The sequence below is a fragment of the Lissotriton helveticus genome, chromosome 9, assembly GCF_964261635.1.
Source record: "Lissotriton helveticus chromosome 9, aLisHel1.1, whole genome shotgun sequence".
Lineage (NCBI taxonomy): Eukaryota > Metazoa > Chordata > Amphibia > Caudata > Salamandridae > Lissotriton > Lissotriton helveticus.
The window spans coordinates 358,977,572-358,999,280 of record NC_136070.1 but is presented as its reverse complement, the minus strand read 5'-3'; the positions used below and the strand labels follow the sequence as shown (position 1 = coordinate 358,999,280).

Here is a 21,709-nt window from a genome sequence, read left to right as displayed (position 1 = left end):
CATTGAGCAGAGGTTATGCGCCGTGAGGGGAACGGCTTGCTGCAAACATACCCAGGGGAAACGACATCTCCTCTCCCGTTTCCGCGCCGTGAGGGCAACGACGGCTGCTGGCTCCATCTCGCCGGTCCGGTTGCAGCGGGAACTACTTCCCCCAGCTGCCCCGGCCGCCGGCGCACCACCTGTGACGGCATCCCTTCGCCCGGAGGCGCTACAAGTGCGAGGGGCGCCGAGCAAGCTGGTGGGGCATTGAGGAGAGGACACGCGCCGTGAGGGGAACGGCTTGCTGCAAACATACCCAGGGGAAACGACATCTCCTCTCCCGTTTCCGCGCCGTGAGGGCAACGGCTGCTGGCTCCATCTCGCCGGACCGGTTCCAGCGGGAACTACATCCCCCAGCTACCCCGGCCGCCGGCGCACCACCTGTGACGGCATCCCTGCGCCCGGATGCGCTACAAGTGCGAGGGGCGCCGAGCGAGCTGGTGGGGCATTAAGCAGAGGACACGCGCCGTGACGGGAATGGCTTGCTGCAAACATACCCAGGGAAACGACATCTCCTTTCCCGTTTCCGCGGCGTGAGGGCAACGGCTGCTGGCTCCATCTCGCCAGACCGGTTGCAGTGGGAACTACATCCCCCAGCTGCCCCGGCCGCCGGCGCTCCACCTGTGACGGCATCCCTGCACCCGGAGGCGCTACAAGTGCGAGGGGCGCCGAGCGAGCTGGTGGGGCATAGAGCAGAGGACACGCACCGTGAGGGGAACGGCTTGCTGCAAACATACCCAGGGGAAATGACATCTCCTTTCCCGTTTCCGCGCCGTGAGGGCAACGGCTGCTGGCTCCATCTCGCCGGACCGGTTGCAGCGAGAACTACATCCCCCAGCTGCCCCGGCCGCCGGCGCACCACCTGTGATGGCATCCCTGCGCCCGGAGGTGCTACAAGTGCGAGGGAAGCCTCCCGCCTCGCGGGACGCGTGCGGACGGCGTCGGGCTGAGCCCGGGCAGAGGGCGGGCCATCTGTGCCCATCAGGGGCCAGAGGAGGCCGGGCTGGGCCACTTCATTTGAATTACCAGATGGGGAAGCGCAAATTGCTATCCAAAGACGGCGAAGGTAAGAAGGCCAAAGTGCCCCGTAAATTGGAGACCATTATATCCTACTTAACATCTGCAGTGGGGGCACTCAATGACCAAATTGTCAATGTAGAAAAGGAATTGGGACTTGATCTGCTACCGGATGCAGTTCCTGCCTCTGATGTTGTAACCCCACTGAACTCAGCCCCTCCCATTCCTTTAGAACCAGACATTGTAGTAGTTAACCCTCTGCAGGCCCATCCAGCTGGTCAGGTACTCTTAGATACTCTACAGAGAGGCAGTATGGGGCAACTGAAGGTGCATGAATCTGTAAACTTAAATAGTAAATACAGTACTGGGAAGAAACTTCGCAACCAGCCCACAGGGAGAGTGGACACAACACCTACCCTTAGTCTCCCTGCCAACGTGATGGACCTGATGGAAGACCAAATTGAATCCCGTTTGGAGCCTGTACTCGTGAATATCGCTAAGGACATAGTGGACTCTTTAAACATATGTATCGCAAATATCATTAAGAAATGTGAAAATATAGATAAATTTCTGAAGGATTTCAGGGCGCAACATGGTGATTGTAAATATAGCAGGGCTGCACAGGAGAGTCAAATTGTGATGAATAGTCAGGAGGCAGACATGGCTGTGAGACATACACTCCAAGGGAAAAGGGTAGCGACAAGCCTGGGGGAACAACAAGCCAAATGATCTGAGGGCAGGCAAATAAGGCCCCCAGACCAGGATCACCCTACCCCTGGGCTTTGTATTTTAAATCTACCCACATTAAATCTTCCTCCACAAGCGGCACCCTTAGTGGTAATTTTAACAGGGGTCCCACGTCTAACAAATGGTGCTGCGGAAGCTGAGAGTGATCTTTTGGGCAGAACAAGACGGTGGTGTTCACAGTTTAGCAGCGGGAGTGTTGATGTCGTCTCAAATATTATTATGGCTAGACGGGTTGAGTGGGTGGGGAAAAGGGAGAAGACCATTCCAGGAGACTGTGTGGTCGTTAATTTTAATAGACCAAACATTGTGGATACCTTATTGTGGGATGGCTCGGTGCTTGATGGTCTTGGCATTAGGCCACTTCCTCTGGGTTACTTTTACCCTCCACCTTCCCACCTACAGTTTAAACCTCGCTTACTGAAAGCACCACTGATCGAACGCTTCCCTGTGAAAGTCCATTATATAAAATGCAACTCATATCAAACACACCAGGCTACCTAGACATGGCTACAGCCCCCCAGAATGTAATAGGTCAACATAGTCTAGGATACCACTCAGGAGTAACTCTGACTAATAGATTCTCTCCCTTGTCCAGTTTGGACACAAATGACTGACAATCACCTACTGACTTGGCTGACATTGAGCAGATTAGGCAGGCCACATGTCGCTCCACCTATAAGATAATTAGCTGGAATGTGGCAGGGTTGAGAAAGAAAGCTACTGATGATAGGTGGTTACATTTTGTGTCACACTATGATATAATCGCCCTTCAGAAGACATGGGACACAAGTGATAATTATTGTCTAGATGGGTACTGCAGCTTCTCTGTAAAGGCGAGCCCTGGTCTTGGAGGGAGACCTAAAGGTGGCTTGTGCATTCTTACCTCACTTAAATTGTCAGGATCATTTAGTAAGCTGGAGATAACCTCAGCTAACATTCAGTGTATAGAATGGTCTTGTCCTAAGCATCTAACAATTTTAATAGTGAACTTTTATAATGCCCCGGAGAAGGATACGCGGAACTTACATTTATGCTCCTTGGCTTCTTTTTTAGATGAATACAAGTCAACACATAATGCTTTATTCGAAGTTATTTTAATGGGAGATTTCAACATACACCCATGTGGATGGGATTTTATGGCAAGGCACGGAGGCCAATATTATGCATATTTCTTTAATTGCCAACTCACAGCAGCAACAGCAAACAATGCAAAGAATTTAGAAGTTAAAAGGTAACATTCTAAAGTCAACAAGGTTCTGTGAAGGGCAGCCATATTCCTTCTTTGTTGCTGCTCACAGCCAAGATAAGTCATGTTTCTCTGTGTACCTGTTGGTTACCTTGTTTTGCCTGATTTTGGTCATGTTTGGGGGCCTGTGAACCTGATTTTAGCGTATAATTGTACTTGCTGATCTTGAGGATGCTTTTCTTGTATTTTACGTCTTTTCTTACTCCTCCATATGTTTTGATTTGAATGTAAAACGTTACATCTTGCTGATTTCACGATTGTGCGCTTTACTCTCATTTAGCCTAGTCCATCCCCTCTCTTCACGCTCCCTTGATGCCTTCTGCAAGTTACGGAGTCGGCCTTCTCCCAGCTACGGAGTCGCGAGTTCCCACTGCCCCCCCCCTTACGTTCGCTCTAACCATATTCAGATATGGCTAGGATTTTCCAAACCTATTATTCCTGAGCTTCCGCGTTACCACCGGAGATCCCTCCCCCTCCCCGTGTTTACCGTCGAAGATCAGGAATCCCTTCGCCGCCGCATCTGAGATATCTGACACGGAGAGAGAGACTCTCCGCTTCGTCACTCGGTCTTTCACTCACCCGACTCCGCTCCTTCCTTTAACCGGAGGCCTCCCCCCTCCGCTCTTCTCCTCCACACGCGCGGTCTTCGGACTGTATTCAAATGCATTTTAACCCTCTTAGCTTCCCGTCCCGGTCACCTGACGCGACCGCCATCTTTGATAGGGATCCTGCCTATCAAACCCATGGGAAACTATCGGCCATCTTTTGGACATGCAAAAGAGCTGGTTTGACAGTTTTCCCTCGGGACTTCAACGTCGATCGACGAAACCTTCGTGCTCCTCACAAATTGATCGGATTCAACCCTCACAAGTTGATCGGATTTAATCCTTCCACCAATTTAACTTCCTAATTTGAATTTTATAGAGGGTCTGATAATAATTAGATTATATTTAAATAAGACCTTGTTTAAATAAGACCTTGTTTTTATATTTATTTTACGGGCGCTTAGAGCAGCTTACACTGACCCAACGCCCTCTTACATTCATTATGGATCAAACAGATTTGAGTGGAGACTCCGTTGATATGAGAATCAAAGATTCAGTTGACAAAGCAGTGGCCACACAATTGGGTAAAAAACTCGATGACTGTATTGGAAGAATGGAGGAGAGACTGTCAAGGGACAAAGATATAACTGCTCAAGTCTGCTCTTTGGAGGTAGACAAATCTGGTTCCATACCCTCGGGTAGTGGTGTAAAGGCCAGTAAAAAGAGGAGGCATACTGAAGATGTATCTCAAAGTAAAAGGCCCTTTATGCTGAAAGGCAAGGAAAGATCATCTCATACGGAGATTACAGATAGGGCTATGAAGGCCATGAAAGGGGAACGCAAAATTATTATTTGCGATGAATCCTCCAGTAGTGGAGACATACTGGTCTCATGTTCCTCTGATTTTCAGACCTCCTAGGAGGAAGATGAAATAGATGCTAAAAAGGTCAAAAAAGAAAATACGGATTGCCTTTTTGACCCCTTAGGGGAACAAATGTTTGATCCTAATTCAATTCAGCACCCCCTCTCCCCTCAATGGGAACCAATCAAACACGTTGCTGATTACGTCCAGTTCTGGATAAGAAGGGAAATACCTAGAGAAGTAAGAACAAATCTGAGATCAGAGTGTCCCAGACCCTCTTTACCTAATAAAGTTGCTCTTACTCCTGAGCTCGACTCTAAAATGCTTACATTCCTCAACAAAATGGGTAGAGACCCAAGACGAGGACTCGACAAAGGCCTGAAAGGCTGCCAAGATCATCTCTTAGACGTTTTTGGACCTTTGACCAAAATCTTCGACGTTTGTGAAGAGGCCTACCTACAAAATGACATTATTGACCCAATAGATCTTCGCCAATGGATACAAAGGGCTATCTGCCTTCTAGGCAATGCTAATGCCTCCCTTTGTATTGAAAGAAGAAAAAGCCTCCTGATGAAAATTGACCCTAAATTAGCCGAATTAGCTTCAAAAGAATCTGACGAAAGAGCCGACGGAATGCTTTTCGGGGAAGACTTTGTTAAGGAAATGGCCAAATATGCAGGAGCCTTCAATTCCATTCAAAAAGTACAAAAAGACATTAAACGTGTTTTTGGCTCGGCCGGGAGGATGCGGGCCGTTTCCCCGGCCATGGCTTTGGTATCTCAAGAGGCTCCTTTTCCAGAGGTGGATTTAAATCATCATCCTTCCAATCGTCCACCTACTCTCTTAACTTCTTTCCACAAAGACAAAGAGGGGGAAGAGGAGGCAGATACAGAAGAGAAAGAAGAGGTAGATATCAAGGTATGTTTGGCAAACGACCCTTCTTCTACCATTCCAAAGGTGGGTAACAGACTGGCCTTGTTTATAGACAATTGGAAACGTATCACGACAGACCCATGGGTTCTTCAGACAGTTTCTGGTTATGTAATAGACCTGATTGCTCCCCCAATTCAACTAAAGGAACCTCCCCTTCTAAGATTTGCAATAGATCAGGAACATCTAGTTTCTCAGGAAGTAGAAGAGTTATTAAAGAAAGGCGCGATAGAAAAGGAAGACCTTTCTCACAGAGGGTTCATAAGCAGCCTCTTCTTAGTCGAGAAAAAAGACAAGACTATGAGACCCGTTATAAACCTAAAAGAAGTAAACGAATGGGTGGTATACAACCATTTCAAGATGGAGGGTATCCACATGTTGAGAGCTACTCTGAGGAAGGGAGATTGGCTAACTCGCCTAGACCTAAAAGACGCCTACCTAACTATTCCTGTTTGTCAAGATCAAAGAGATCTTTTAAGGTGTATTTGGAAAGACACCATGTGGAGGTTCAAGAGCCTTCCCTTTGGTCTGACATCTGCCCCTTGGTGCTTTACCAAAGTAATGCGCCCAATCGCAGCTTGGTTGCGATCAAGGGGAATAAGACTAATCATCTACCTGGACGACATTCTCATTATGTCGGACTCCAAGACTCAAGCTCAAGAACATACCTCCTTAGCGGTGAGAATAATAGAGGAACTGGGTTTTATAGTGAACAGAAAGAAGTCCTGCCTGATTCCCAGTCAAGAGACTATTTTTCTGGGTTTTCAGATCTCGACCTCGGATTGTGTCTTGAGATTACCTATGGAGAAAGTGAGAAGGATTCGCAGAGAGGTCAGGAAAATACTTTCCAGGGACTCAACCATCCTGAGACAAGTGGCAAGGGTTATAGGCCTTCTTACATCCTCAATCCAAGCGATATTCCCGGCACCTTTCCACTACCGAGCGATGCAAAGGTTGAGAACCTTGTATTTGAACAAAGGCGTAACTTATTCTCAGAAAGTAATTCTAGATTCAGAATCCAGGGAAGAACTAGCCTGGTGGTTAGAGAGCCTCGAAGCCTGGAATGGCCGTGCAATATTCGGTCAGAACCCAGATATGATTATAGAGTCGGACGCGAGTCTTCAGGGTTGGGGCGCAAGATGTGGTTCCTTGACTACAGGAGGAACATGGACAGCTCAAGAGAAGGAAATGCACATCAATTACCTGGAATTGTTGGCAGGCTCTTTTGCAGTGAAGAGCTTCACCAAAGATCAGGTAAAGTGTTGCATTCTCCTAAAGATGGACAACATCTCAGCGGTCAGATATGTGAACGAACTAGGAGGCCCTCGCTCGAAGGCTCTAGCAGATCTGGCAAAAGAATTCTGGCACTTTTGCCTGAGCCAAAATATTATGGTTCTAGCTCAATATTTGCCTGGCGTGAACAACTCCATCGCCGACGGGAATTCACGTCAACTGAAAGACTTCAGCGATTGGAAACTCAACAATCAAATCTTTTCTTTATTGAACAAGATTTGGGGTCCCCTTCTCATAGATCTCTTTGCGAATCGCACCAATGCTCAGATTCGGAGATTCTTCAGTTGGAGACCAGATCCAATGGCGGAGGCAGTGGATGCTCTAATGCAACCATGGATAGACTCTCCTTGCTATGCGTTTCCCCCCTTTGCCCTTATTCAGAGAGTCCTACTCAAAGTCAAAATGGACAAACCGCAAATTGTCCTAATTATTCCCTTCTGGCCCTCTCAAGTATGGTACCCAGATCTTTTAGAAATGCTGATTGCCGACCCAGTACTTCTTCCGGACATACCAGATTTATTAATCAACGCCTCGGGAGACTTTCACGATTTAGTCCTTCAAGGTCATCTCAGACTAATGGCCTGTTTAATTTCGGGAGAGCCTCTCAAATGTCAGGCTTATCTTCGGAAGCTTTGAATCTTATCAAGGACTCTTGGGCACCTGAAACCTCAAAGGCATACAGGTTGGCTTGGAAAAAATGGTACTGTTGGTGTACTTCAAGGGATCTGGATCCCTTTTCAGCTCCTTTAGTTGAGGTTGTAAACTATCTCTCAGAAATTTTCCTCGGGGGAAAAGCTTACAGTACCGTTAATATCGCTAGATCAGCTATCTCTTCGGAACACGATTTAGTCGATAGTCTCCCTGTTGGACAACATGATTTCGTAAGAAGGCTCTTAAGAAGTGTAAGAATTAAAGCTCCACCTGGAGCTAAATACTCTTTGCTTTGGGATGTAGATTTCGTTTTAAAAGAACTCATGTCCTGGAGCGAAAATGAATTTTTGTCTCTCAGGGATCTATCCTTGAAATTCGTCATGTTGTTATGTTTAATTTCATTTCGGAGAACTTCTGATGTGAGAGCTCTAGAAATCTCTGGGCGCAGGTTTGTTCCTGAGGGTATTTGTTTCCCCATATCAAAAAGAACTAAAACTATGTCTAGGACTATTTTCTATCCCAACTTTGATGATTGTAGAAAACTTTGTGTTGTAAGATGTATACGTGAATATGAAAAAAGAACAGAATGTCTTAGCGCAAATTCCGAATCACAACTAAATATTTCCTTTGGACACCCTCATAAAGCTGTTTCCCCTCCTACTCTAGCTCGCTGGGTTAGAGAGGTAATGTCTAGGGCGGAAATTGATCTATCCAAGTTTGGGGCTCATTCTGCTAGAGGGGCAATGGCTTTAAAGGCCTTCTTTTTAGGTGGTGGTTTATCAGCCATCTTGTCAACAGCTGATTGGTCTTCTGATTCTGTTTTTAAGAAATTCTATTTCAAACCTCTGGACTGCCCAGTTTCGAATATTATGGCAAGGCTTTAAACATGCATAATATTGGCCTCCGTGCCTTGCCATAAAATTCAGATTTTCCACAGTTCAGTGGGTTGAAAATCATGATTTTATTAAAGACACGGAGGCTGATACTATCCCTCCCTGTCTTTTCCCACCCTTGATAACTTCTGTTTAACTTTTTCAGGTGCTGATAATAAGAAGTAATCTGCTATGGATTCTACTCTGGTTGGATTTCAAGTTTCTTAGTTTTACTCAATTCTTCATGGATTAATTCTATGGACTGTTCGCAGCTTGAAGAAGGAATATGGCTGCCCTTCACAGAACCTTGTTGACTTTAGAATGTTGCCTTTTAAATTCTAAATTCTTTGCATTGTTTGCTGTTGCTGCTGTGAGTTGGCAATTAAAGAAATATGCATAATATCAGCCTCCGTGTCTTTAATAAAATCATGATTTTCAACCCACTGAACTGTGGAAAATCTGAATTGTCTGGTAAAACATCAAACAGGTCCCCCCGGTTCAACTTCCACCCACTTTGAACATTCCCCTCAAGGGGAAATGCTGATAGACCTACTAGCTAATATGAATCTGTTCGAGATTGAGGTAGTCTGGGGGGAGGACAGGGCCCCGACAATCACAGGTAGAGAGGCTGACACAGTAATCGACTTAATTTTTGTTTCACCCGGTATAGTATATGTGGTCTCCTCTTTTGAAGTTGTAGTCTCAGCATTTAGCGACCATAATCCCCTGGTATTGTCTCTATTTATTGGGGGGGATACAGCCAAACAGAAGGAGGGATTGGAAGGTAGTAATGATAAACTTATTCATAAGGACCATGGTAGGAGATTAAATTGGGACAAGGTGGTCCTAGATACTTTTATGCAGGATCTTGAGACCAAGGTACAAGCGGACATGCCTGTATGCCTAGATAGCATGGCAGATGGTAAAGAGATTATTAATTCCTTCGTTAACATCTGCATACAAGTTAGCCATGACCTAAAGTGCAATAAGAAGTGGGAAGGTACAAACCAACCCAGGTGGTTTGACTTGCTCAAAAGCCCATAAAGAACTAATGCTTGCACTAAAACAAATACCCAGAAACCGGGAGCTTGTGACCTTACTAAGGAAAAATTACAAACTTGCCATGGCCAACCGCAAAAAGTGCATCAAAATGAGGCATGGGAAAATCTTATGTCAATAGATGTTCTTAGAGATAGTTCAAAATTCTGGGCAGTGATCAACCATCCTTATTTCTCAAGCATGGACAACTCGGTCATGGACTCTGTGATCCCTGACGAGAAATGGGTTGCCCATTTTAGTAAAATATATAACAGTGAGGAGGAATACACACCAGAGATGGATCCAGCATACATTCACTCAGTCCCCTGTTTGTTTTTTAATGAGGTCGAGGTTCGAAGGGCCATAATGGAGATGACGAAAAATAAGGCACCGGGCCCAGATGGTGTGCCCGCAGACCTATATCGGACTCCTTTGGATTTCTGGTCAAAGACTCTCAAAAATGTTTTCAACTCTACAGTTACATCTGGTTTCCCTTTGTCATGGGCCACCTCTACGATCTCGCTGATTGACTCTGCCGTTAAGATCCTGGGCAGAGTCATTCTGCAGAGACTTGGAGAACATCTGAAGGAGAGGGGGGTCCTCTCAGAGCTACAATACGGGTTCAGGGCTAAAAGGGGTACCCTCAACCAATGCCTTAATCTCCATATGTTCATTTGTAAATATACCCTGGCCAAGGAGGGTCTGCTATATATGGCCTTCATGGACCGGTCATCGGCCTTCAACCTGGTCAACCGTGCTAAGATGTGGGCTATTTTGACTAGTATAGGGATAGACCCCTTCCTGGTGAATTTTTTAGCGGTCTTGCACCAAGACTTACGAGCCTCTATTAGAACTAACAAGGAGGGTGGACGTACCTGGTTTTTCAGATCTAAACGAGGTGTTAGGCAGGGTTGCATTTTGGCGCCCCTCCTATTCACCTTATATATAAATTCACTTGAAACATCTTTGAAGGGGACCACACCAGACATCCCACATGTAGGGGACTCTGCAGTACCAGTACTCCTCTACGCGGATGACGCGGTGCTACTGGCCCGCACGGGGGTAGGGCTGCAGAGACTCCTAGACACATTTGGGGAATTTATGTCTTCCTTAGACCTACAGATAAACACCAAAAAATCGCACGTGATGGTGGCGGGGAAACGGCCAAAAGCTGCTAAGATAAAAAAGTTTTTGTGTAATGGAGAGGGGATCTCCAGGGTCCCGGTCTTCACCTACCTGGGCGTCATTTTTGATGAAAGCGGTACTTGGCGCCCCCAATCAAACGCAAAAGGCATTGCTGTCACCAGATCAACTTCAGCTTTACTGAGCTTTGCAAAACGCCTGGGCTCGCGCCCTATAGAGGCTCTGTTGACAGTTTACAAGTCTAAATGCCTCTCAATAGCAATGTATGGCGCCTCCCTGTGGGGAATTTTACCACAAGGTAAATTCCAGGTAGTAGAAAGCAAATTCCTCAGATCCCTGTTAGCGGTCCCTCAATCGACCCCAGTACTTTCAGTGCATTCTGAGCTGGGTCTCGGTTTTATTAGCGACCAACTACAACTGGCGCCACTGATTTGCTGGGCTAAAACCTGGCTCAAATCCGACATTACTTTAAATCACACTATTCTTAAAGACTGCATGGCACTGGACAAAGTAAACAAAATCCCTTGGTTAGCATATATCAAGAACACTTTTAGCAAACTGGGAAGGCCTGACCTATACTCCTTCCCCAATTTGTTACAGAAGGGCGATGTTATATGGATCAAGGGTAATTTTCTGGGTCAAGCAGAGCAGGAACGGGAGGCAGTGGAGGTTCTAAAACTGGGCGTCAGAGCCAACTATATGCTTCTGACCACGCCCTTAATAGAACCCTACCTGAAAATCGTTACCCGACCGTTCCATCGCAATCTTCTTGTAAGATTCAGATTTAATATCATTCAGTATTCCTTGGGGCACTACCCGGTATGGGGGAAACCAGATCCGTCCATTCCCTGTAGCTGTGATAATTTTTCGGAACACTCACTCATGCACTTTATTATGTTTTGTGGCCATTTTGAGGATAGTAGGAAACAGTTCCTGGTCCCTATCTTGAGAGAAGCAGGCTTCACACAAGTCCGGCCTGCACTCCTCTATTTACAGCTTCTGAGGGTAATATTTGGGGTCGCAAGCTTCTTGGTCGCTGCTATGCGTATTTAGTCTAAAAAACTGTTGTTAAATGTCTCTGAGATGTGATTTTAATGTAGTCCTTTATATACGGGGATGTTTTATCTGCATCTTATGTAAATATATGATAATGATTAGTTTAAAAAAAAACATGTTTTTTAATACATGAATTGTTTATTAAGATGTGATGGAATTGCTTTTATGATTTTAATTAATCGAATAAAGTATGATTTGACTTGACTTGACTAACTCAATGTTTGCATCTCACTAAATGGCATGATTTTATTGACTGTCACAAAATCTGCCTTTTCCAAGCAGCTAGGTTGCTGGCTCCCCTCCACTGTTTAGGCTATTTAAATTATTATATTCTGGCCACAAGAGGTGCAAGGGGACCTCCGTCATGGGGGTTGACAATTTGGGTCAGACAAGAACGAGGCTATAATATTCAGGTACTTGCGACCCAAAGCAATGATATCATGGCCATGATATTGTACATGGGTCCCCTTGGGAGTGTAGAAATGTATAATGTTTATGTTAGAGGAACTAGAGGAAAGAAGTAAGGAGTTTTAGTGGCTCTTGACGATCTTCTCGATCATTACTCGGAAGAATCCCATGTTTTAATAGCGGGCGATTTTAATTCGCCGTTTGAGCCCCTAGCTAAAGATGAACTATACCTCACGGAAGAGGAAGACGCCCAGTGGGGCATCCCAAAGTTGGAGCTTGCATCCATAGGAAAATGGACAGATGTGGCTATTCAAATGAATTCTGTTTGTCTGGAGAAAGGTTTAAGGGCGGCAAATAGAAGATCAGTTTCTGATAGGTGGGGCAAATACATTTAATAATGAATCTAGCACTAGTCGGATAGACTTCCTACTAATTAGTCTGAAACTATGGCATCTTTTGGATGACATGATAGTGAGGGACAGGTTGGAGAGTGATCACAACAAATTGTGTGACTCCTTTAGGCTACCACGACAGAAGACACAAACATCAATAGGCGGCGAAGTGCTAGCCCTTGACGTTGTCCCTACCAATGTCATGAGACGCTTGAAATGGGTGAAGATACTAGAGAATCCCAAACTCATATCTAATATTACCAAGGATATTGACCATGCTATAGCTGAGTTAGAGGCTTGCATAGGTAAATCTGAGGTCCTCGAGGCTACCATCTTTACCCATAATAAATTATTTGCCCTCCTGCGCACATACTTCATCAAACAGTGTAAGACTCCAAGTAGTCAAAATACGACAGCTAGTCGTTGGTTTAATAAGGCATGTAGAATAGCACGCGTACCATTAGCACAAGCCATTAGAGTAGGTGATCCCGCTGTTGTCCGATCAGCTAAGCAAATGTACAGGAGCACTCAGAAAAAGGCAAAGAGAGACTGGGACGAGGAGAGATGGCTGGACCTTAAAGAGGCTTGTGCCACGGGTAACACCAAGCACTTCTGGAACATCATAAAATGGAACCGAGGTGGCCAGCCACAAAAGCGACAAAATCATGTGACCCAGGAGGACTGGGTCAAACAGTTGAAACCCCAGTATGCTCGTAACATAGCAGAGCTATACCCGCGGTAGCTGAGCTCCTTATTCTATCAAGACAAGGCTTTTTGCAGGTCTGATGTCGAAGTAGCACTTAGATCAGTAATGGGGGGTAGTGCCCCAGGACCTGGTGGCATTCCGTCAGACATATTCCTGTATGATAACGCCAGATGGCGCCATATTTCCTCCTGCTGGCCAATGCAGTTGCCAGAGGTGCGTCTGTTCCTGAATCCTGGAAAGGGGCCACAATTATACCTGTGTTTAAAAAGGGGGATACATCACTCCCAGGTAATTATAGAACTATTAGCTTAATAGATTCTTTACAAAAGGTAATGGGGTGGCTTGTCCTCAATAAGTTACAAGACTGGATAGATGAAAATAGTATTCTATCCCCTCTACAGGCAGGCCTTCGGGCATTTACCAGTACCATCGCCCAGGTGTTTCGGTTTAACCTAATTCACTGGAAGACGTGGTCCTTGTCAAGAGCAGCCTGTATGCTGCCTTTGTTGACCTTAAGTCATCCTTTGACCTGATCCCCCGTGCCAAACTTTGGGCAGTCCTGCAAAATATGGGGATGCCACTTGAATTACTAATTCTCATTGTGAGACTTCATGAGGATAATTATGCTAAAATCTGCTGGGGCTCACAAGGGAAAGTTACTAGTCCCTTCCCCATCAAGAGAGGTGTCCGACAGGGCTGCGTCATGGCACCTACATTGTCTTCTCTGTTCAATAACGGAATTGTGAATTGTATGGAATCTATTGCAACTGATGCCCCAACACTAGCAGGTGAAAAAATGCCTATTTTAATGTTTGCAGATGATACATTAATTATTTCAAAAGCCCAGAGTGGGCTTCAACGACCCTCGTGATATTTGAGGAGTCTTTCTGTACAAGGGGCCTGGAAGGTAATGTATCTAAAATGAAAAGCATGGCTTTTAACCCAGATAGAACATTCAAAGGTGGCATTTTAATGAACAATCATCCCTTGGATCAAGTCAATACTTTTACCTATTTGGGGGTTAATATACAGAACGATTTCAAATGAAACCATCAGATCGACCTGGCAACCCTGATGCATCAGCAATTATATGGGGTGCTCCAACTTGAGTAAAATACCTCACTTACGAGCCAATCAGCCCAGTACTCCAGATCTATAATATGAAGGTGGTTAACTCAGCTTTGTACGGGCTTTGTACTGGGGCTGCGAGAATCTGTCAAAGCTCACTGTAGCCAAAAATAGGTTCCTACACAAGATTACAACTCTTGCACAAAGTACCCCTGCGTGCCCCCTTCTCTACAGTCTTGGCAGAAAACCACTGGCAGATATAGCCAAATTACACCCTATATTGTACTGGCGTAAAATCTGTAGTACACCTAAACTGGCATCATATGCTGCAGGCCTTAAAGACATACTAAAGGCTGATTATTTCCATTGAATCAAATGGCTACGGGAGGTTAGAGCCACCCTAGCATCTATGGGCATGTCAGCACCCCGGGATGATCCAGCAGGTTCCCCATTCCCCCCAAAAGTGATCTTAAAGGAAAAGTATTGGGAAATGGTAGTGCAGAAGACATAGACAAGTAATGAGACATCCTCACTAACTGGTGGCTTTTGGATGTTAAAATAATCCCCAGTCTAGAAAAATACTGGGATTTCATTACAAAGCTGCCAACCGGAAATTATTCTTCCAATTTAGGGTGGGAACACTACCAATCAGAGCGTTTACCTCTAGATGGGCACAAGAAGGTGGTATTATTTGCCCTGCTTGTCAGGCCAATGAGGAAACATTAGCACACTTATTGTTTGTCTGCCCTGCCTATGCTGCCCCACGACGTGCTTGGCTGGGGCCAATTTGTAAACTACTAGGCACTAGAAGGACCAATGAAACATTAAGAATCTTACGCTTCGATACGTCTTCTTCTATTGTTGTTACAGTAGCAAAATTTTGGGGGTGGTCATGGACTATAAGATCTCGTTCACTTGCTGTATAACAAGGGAGTGTTTATAATTTCTCGTTTGCACATGTATCAAGAAGGAAAGTTAATGTTTTACTATGCTATGTAGATAGTAGTCCCAGGTATTTAGATGGATTATTTTTATGACAATGAATTTAAATAAAAAGATTGATGTTTCTTTTTAAAAGTTTTAAAACTGTTTTAATGGTATTTGCCATTCATATTTCTAATCTATATTGATCAAACAGGCTTTTGAACTAGTTTTTTAAACCATATACATTCTGTGTTGTATGATATGTTCTGTATGATGCTTTTATGACTAACATGTCGAATAAAGCTTGTTTGGATTGTATTGGATTGGAATGCTCTTTCTTAAACTATATGAAATAGCAATGAAAGGCGGCTGTAAAGGTCTCCCTTTGAAAAAATCTATTTGTGCTAAAAAAAGATAATTTATTGAGAAAAACCTATATCCTTTATCACTCATGGCACTCACCATACCCTTGACATCATCAATGCAATGCACAGGTTAAAAAATTGTCAAAGCACATTTCAGCACACATAAATTGTGCTGTGACTTGAATTACAATGTTGATGGAACATTACCTAAGTCATTCATAACAGTGCAGGATTCTCTGCACAAATGACTATGTCATCCGGGACAACACAATGTACGCTGCATCACATAGGTGATGTGGTTTGACGTAAAGTCAGTTACTATCTGACCAGGACGCTGACAAGAAGGGTTGGTGGTCTAAAGCTGTACTGCTAAAAAGATAATAAGGAAATCATTGCAGGAGTACTGTGTTACTTAACCAAAAGTCACTCATCTGTCCAAATCCATCCAACAATCTATCTCGTAAGGGGGACGTGTATTTTTAGTAGATCAGCATAATTTAATTGGAGGAGCTGCAGGAGGGGACCACAAAGGACCATTGTGTACCATCTGAGATGTTTTAAAATCATTTGGTATAAGTAGAAATTAGTTATTTCATTTTGTTTTAGTCACTATAAGCTAGTGGGTTTTTGAGTTTCAAATGTTCTAACCCCCTGCTGCCTCTTGAGCAGAAGATTATCCTAACATGCCTTGCTTTCGGGATTATGTTCATTTCAGTCAGTGCTCGCCTGTTAGAACAAAACTAATATGGAGGTGTAAACCACCTTAAGGGACATTTACAATCAGGTTCGTAAGGATTGTTAGGAAAACTTTGTAAAGTTTTCCTACTGGTAATAAAGATGAGCTGATCTGTTTGCTGCTCAAACATATTCCACAAAATCAACTTTTTCGAATGATATCTAAAATAATATGTATGTTCCGTAAATTAAAGCACATAAAGCTTCTTTCAATTGTGAACTTACTTTTCATGTTCAATAACGCAGTGGTCCTTGTTTGATGTTTTGAACAGCATTGTAAACCTGAATTTACCAAAGTTATCCATCTCATCGACCATTCAGCTGAAAGAGCATCTCATGAAGTTGGGGATTACTGATGTCTTCTCAAACAATGCAGATCTTTCTGGAATCACAGGAGCGCGAGACCTTAAGGTATCAAAGGTAAGACTTCCAACATTTCCTCATCATTTAACGAGACCCTCTGTATTTATAAATTGCATCGTCCTCCTAATATTGGAAAGTAACTAGTGTCCTGCAGAGGGTAGGATTCATATGGTGTACCAAGATTCTTGGTATGCAGTCTGGTAACGGAAAATAATTTGGGCATTCTGAAGAATTCTATTGACTGCTGCACCACTGATATTTAAAATTATTTGTTGATGAATCTCACAAATGCACATCCATTGGACACGCTGGATACAGTAAAGTAAACAGGGCACTTGGTATTGTGATACAACTGCTGTACTCGAATTGACTGAAAGACATTTAATTGACATTTAGGTAGAGGGCAAACTTGATATATGTGCAAAACCAGAATCTGGGGTTACCACTCATGATTCCCTTTTGGATCAGAATAAATAATATCCACTGATAGCATGAGCGATAAGGATGCTGTTTGCACCGCACACACATAGTACGAACTTGAAATCCCTCCATACCCACTTGGATAAACTTTTGGCTTGAACTGGGGATAAATCATCCATTCAACAACATCTCAATGAGAGTGGAGCAGATTTTGCCATGCAGAGTTAAAAGAGAAGTACGAAACTTGCTCATCATTGCCAATCTAAATGTAAAATATTGTGTGTATAATATTAGCATTGATTGATAAAAAATGTGTGAGATCTGCTTCACCACCAGCACGGCAGGATCCCTCTGCAAACCAGCAACCGTACATGCCACCACTGAAGCCGCCCGGTTTGCAAACGTTTGCAACAACTATTTCTAGCCTTTTAATAAGAATACGTAAACCATCCTGTCCCTATATAGTGGAACTCAGGACCCCAATTGGAAACTGATATCAAGGGCCACTTAAACAATGTGAGAACAGAATCAGTGAATACCAATATCACAGGAGATGGCAATTCAAGTCTTCAGCGTTACAGCACTGTTCCAAGTGTGCCCCCTGAGGAAAGGGGAATAACCCCGCAAGGCAATGTTTACACACCGATTGCCATGTTTTCCCTACACTCTGTGCACTGTTTCCCAGGTGCATTTGGCACATCTGGCAAATGTGTTCTGGGGCAATTGGAATTGGTGTGGTCCCACATACCTTGTATTCCTAATTTGGCTAGTAACACCTGTCAGGATTTACTAGGCACTCGTAACTAGCCCCTTGGCGAAACGTGAGTCCAAGCAAACGAAGAGGCACAAAGACAGAGCTCACAAGCTAGATGGTGTGGGAGAGAGAAATAGTCAACTAAGAAGATAGTAGTGAACATTCCACGCATTTCACCAGTTACTTCAGATCTGATCCCATTTGCACAGCGAGATATTTTTGGAACTGGAACGTAGGTACTATTTAGACATATATTCTAGTCAAAAGAATAATGTTTTTCTTCTTTCTCTTTTTTTTTTTATCTTCCAGGCTCTCCACAAGGCCGTTCTCAGTATCGATGAAAAGGGCACAGAAGCAGCAGGAGCCACTGCAGTTGAACTGATCCCGCTCTCGTTTGTCTTTCCCACTGCATTCAATAGGCCCTTCCTGTTGTTGATTTATGATCATGTGACAAAGAGCATCCTTTTCATGGGAAAAATTTGCAACCCTGCACTTGCATAACTGCCACATCTCTCTCACTGTTAATGGCTGAGGACGTGCTAAATAAAATCCAAGTTCATATTCAGTATTCTCTCCTTTGAATTTAAACTTGATGAAAGGATCTCGGCGCTCACTCTGTTACAGTAAATGTGGTTCACATTTTACATTTTCTCCTCTGTTTCTCCATCTTTAGCTGTTAAGTGGCTTATGCTAATCTATGAGGAACTGGCGAAGCGTGCAAATAAGCTCAATATAGGACTATGTTCTTGATTTAAAACTCCAAAAGTGAACAAATCCTATTAATAGTCTTTCTGATCCTCAAGTTATGACCCAGGCATGCATGTTTACATGTTTATTAATAAAAGATAATGACAAGTAATCTTTACAATGTAATTGAATACACAACGTGAATCAGAAATGCGCAACTGATATTAGTTATATTAAAGCATTGGAATGTTGAGATCTCCATTGAAGACAGTGGAGTGCCTGATGGTCAATAATGACTGGTGCAGAACATCATCTACAACATTCCAATCTTTGTCTTTCTGTTTCCCCTTTTTTAATTTAGAACATTCTACCCTACAGAATGAATGTTCTATTAGGCTTATAGCCCTTCTGCCTTAGGCTAAACCGGTTGTCACAGGCCTTCTCTTGTGGTAAAGGTCTACAACAGAGGCTTATAACTCAGATTCAGAGCCTTTAACAATCAGTATAGACCACAACTGCTGGCTAAGCTGCTATAGTAAAGGACCTTAATATCGATCCTTAGATGTGTTGAAATATATAACCTTGTTTATAGGGATTACAAGGGAAGGGGGCATTGCTATTTCCTTTCCCCAGTGAGGTATTTTCTTAAGTCATTCTACAGCTGTTTGGAGGGTTATATAATCTTCATGTAGCTTTCTTCTCTTACCTGGTGACATCTACCAGTAAATGGCACCTTGTTAAGAGATGAAAGCTACACATAGATTAGATAAACCTCTGGACAGGTATAAAATGCATGCAGAAAACACCTCACTGCAGAAAGGAGAAGCAAGGATAATACCAAGGAACAGATGTGGCTCGCGCAGGTAAAGCTGTGGGGCGGTGAGGCGGGGCAGGGCTGGGTGGGGGGGGGGGTAGTGGAGTGTGGCATATGACAGGAAAGTGAGGAGTAAAGAAATAAATAAACAAAAGCACTTACTTTGCGCGCGCAGCAAGATGGCCACGTACAGGAGCTCCTCCAGTGAGCTCTTGATTGGGGATTACCAAATCAGTTGATATCCCTGTTTAACACTGCCACCCATCACCCTGGTGCCCACTGCTACTCTTGTTTAACAACAAGGGGTGGTGATGGACAGAGTTTCTGAATTAAGCAGAATACTCTCACCCAGTCAAGAGATCAGGGCTAGATCCAACACCGTTTTTTAGCTCACTGCACCATCCCAGTTCAGAACCTGGCTATATGCAAATTAGTCTGTTCCTGTCCGAGTGCATGATGGGAACAGGGCAAACCAAACTACCAAGCCAATTCTTACACTGAGAAGGAAACAAGCTTCCGGGGACCGGTTTCTGGCATTTCAGCCATCGTCGGCCCGGCTTGCTTGAATCCTGATGGTGCAATGAGCAAGGGACTCACATCTGAGTATACCCTTCCACGCTTAGGGTGGACAAAATATTTAACAACAAGGGGTGGTGATGGACAGAGTTTCTGAATTAAGCAGAATACTCTCACCCAGTCAAGAGATCAGGGCTAGATCCAACACCGTTTTTTAGCTCACTGCACCATCCCAGTTCAGAACCTGGCTATATGCAAATTAGTCTGTTCCTGTCCCAGTGCATGATACGAACAGGGCAAACCAAACTACCAAGCCAATTCTTACACTGAGAAGGAAACAAGCTTCCGGGGACCGGTTTCTGGCATTTCAGCCGTCGTCGGCCCGGCTTGCTTGAATCCTGATGGTGCAATGAGCAAGGGACTCACATCTGAGTATACCCTTCCACGCTTAGGGTGGACAAAATATTTAACAACAAGGGGTGGTGATGGACAGAGTTTCTGAATTAAGCAGAATACTCTCACCCAGTCAAGAGATCAGGGCTAGATCCTACACCATTTTTTAGCTCACTGCACCATTACAGTTCAGAACCTGGCTATATGCAAATTAGTCTGTTCCTGTCCCAGTGCATAATGGGAACAGGGCAAACCAAACTACCAAGCCAATTCTTACACTGAGAAGGAAACAAGCTTCCGGGGACCGGTTTCTGGCATTTCAGCCGTCGTCGGCCCGGCTTGCTTGAATCCTGATGGTGCAATTAGCAAGGGACTCACATCTGAGTATACCCTTCCACGCTTAGGGTGGACAAAATATTTAACAACAAGGGGTGGTGATGGACAGAGTTTCTGAATTAAGCAGAATACTCTCACCCAGTCAAGAGATCAGGGCTAGATCCAACACCGTTTTTTAGCTCACTGGACCATACCAGTTCAGAACCTGGCTATATGCAAATTAGTCTGTTCCTGTCCCAGTGCATGATGGGAACAGGGCAAACCAAACTACCAAGCCAATTCTTACACTGAGAAGGAAACAAGCTTCCGCTGCTACTCTTGCACAGCAGTCCTGATGTTCCAGTATATCGCTTATAGGTTCTACTCACCTTCTCTGTGACCACCGACCATCGGACTGCAGGGCTGGCCACTTGTGTAACCTTGCGGATACATCACCTCATCTGACTGCCTGGATGAGCTAAATTGAGGGCTCTGAGTGTTCGAATCCCGTGGTGACCTTTGCTTGTTTCGCTGTTCTTCGGCTGATGGCCTAGGAGGAACTGAGGTCCTGGTGAGTGCTCCTCCTCCTCCTCCTGCAGGCCACACGCTGTCTTGGTCGGCCGCATTTGTTTCCTGCATGGTGGGCCAGCTGCGGAGCCTGAGGCGAGATGCTGGGTAACGGCTGGGACACTTGGTTTTGAGCCCCGTCCCGTGCTCATTTGTTCACCACCTTGCTGCCTTCATCCCTGCTGAGGGGAGGCCTGCCATACTTCTCAATCTTTGATCTTCTGCTATCGCGCTGTTTTTAGGCCGCTGGCCTCGGATAAGCTGATGACCTGGCAAGTGCTCCACAAACCGCAGGCCTCCCACAGCCTTGGTCAGCCGCACTTGTTTTCCTGCATGGGGGTTGGCTCCTAAGCCTGAGACGAGATACTGGGTAACGACTTGGACACATGGGGAGAGCCATGTCCAGTACTAGTAGTCATAACCTGCTGCCTCAACCCCTACGAGGGCAGGCCTTCTGTCCTTCTCGTCCCTGAACCAGCCGTGCTCCCCCCCAGGGGCTACCACCTCTGTCCACTTGATGGTTTTTCTTTTACATCTGTTGGGAGCCTGATGCCCGGTGCTTCATTCCCCGGTGCCTCACCGCCTTTCTTCTGGCCCGGTGAGGTTTATTTGCTCCCCCACGGCTGCCCTGACACTTTTCATCCCAAGGAGCCCCCCCTCATGTCGACACCTGGTTTCTCTCACCACATTTGCTTTCTCTGGGGTCCCATGTTCCTTATTACCTCATTGTTGTTTTTCTCTGTCTGAGGTGAGGGGTGAGGTTCCTGTTTTACTTCATTGTTGTTTTTCCTAGTCTCTGCCGGAGCCCTACCCTTCTTCCCCTGTCTCCTAACACACTTTCAA

At 44.8% G+C, this 21,709-nt stretch overlaps 1 protein-coding gene across 2 annotated transcripts in view; it reads left to right on the top strand.

The window, feature by feature from the left end:
* The window catches only part of LOC144781324 (alpha-1-antitrypsin-like), an 87,756-nt gene extending 69,617 nt beyond the window's left edge, over nt 1-18,139 (top strand). For both annotated transcript variants that reach the window (XM_078660100.1, XM_078660101.1), the window contains exons 4-5: nt 16,310-16,457; nt 17,884-18,139. In XM_078660100.1, coding sequence (XP_078516226.1) covers nt 16,310-16,457; nt 17,884-18,075 — 340 coding nt within the window. In that variant the 3' untranslated portion in view covers nt 18,076-18,139. The remainder of the gene's footprint in view (nt 1-16,309; nt 16,458-17,883) is intronic.
* Nucleotides 18,140-21,709: the final 3,570 nt, after the last annotated feature.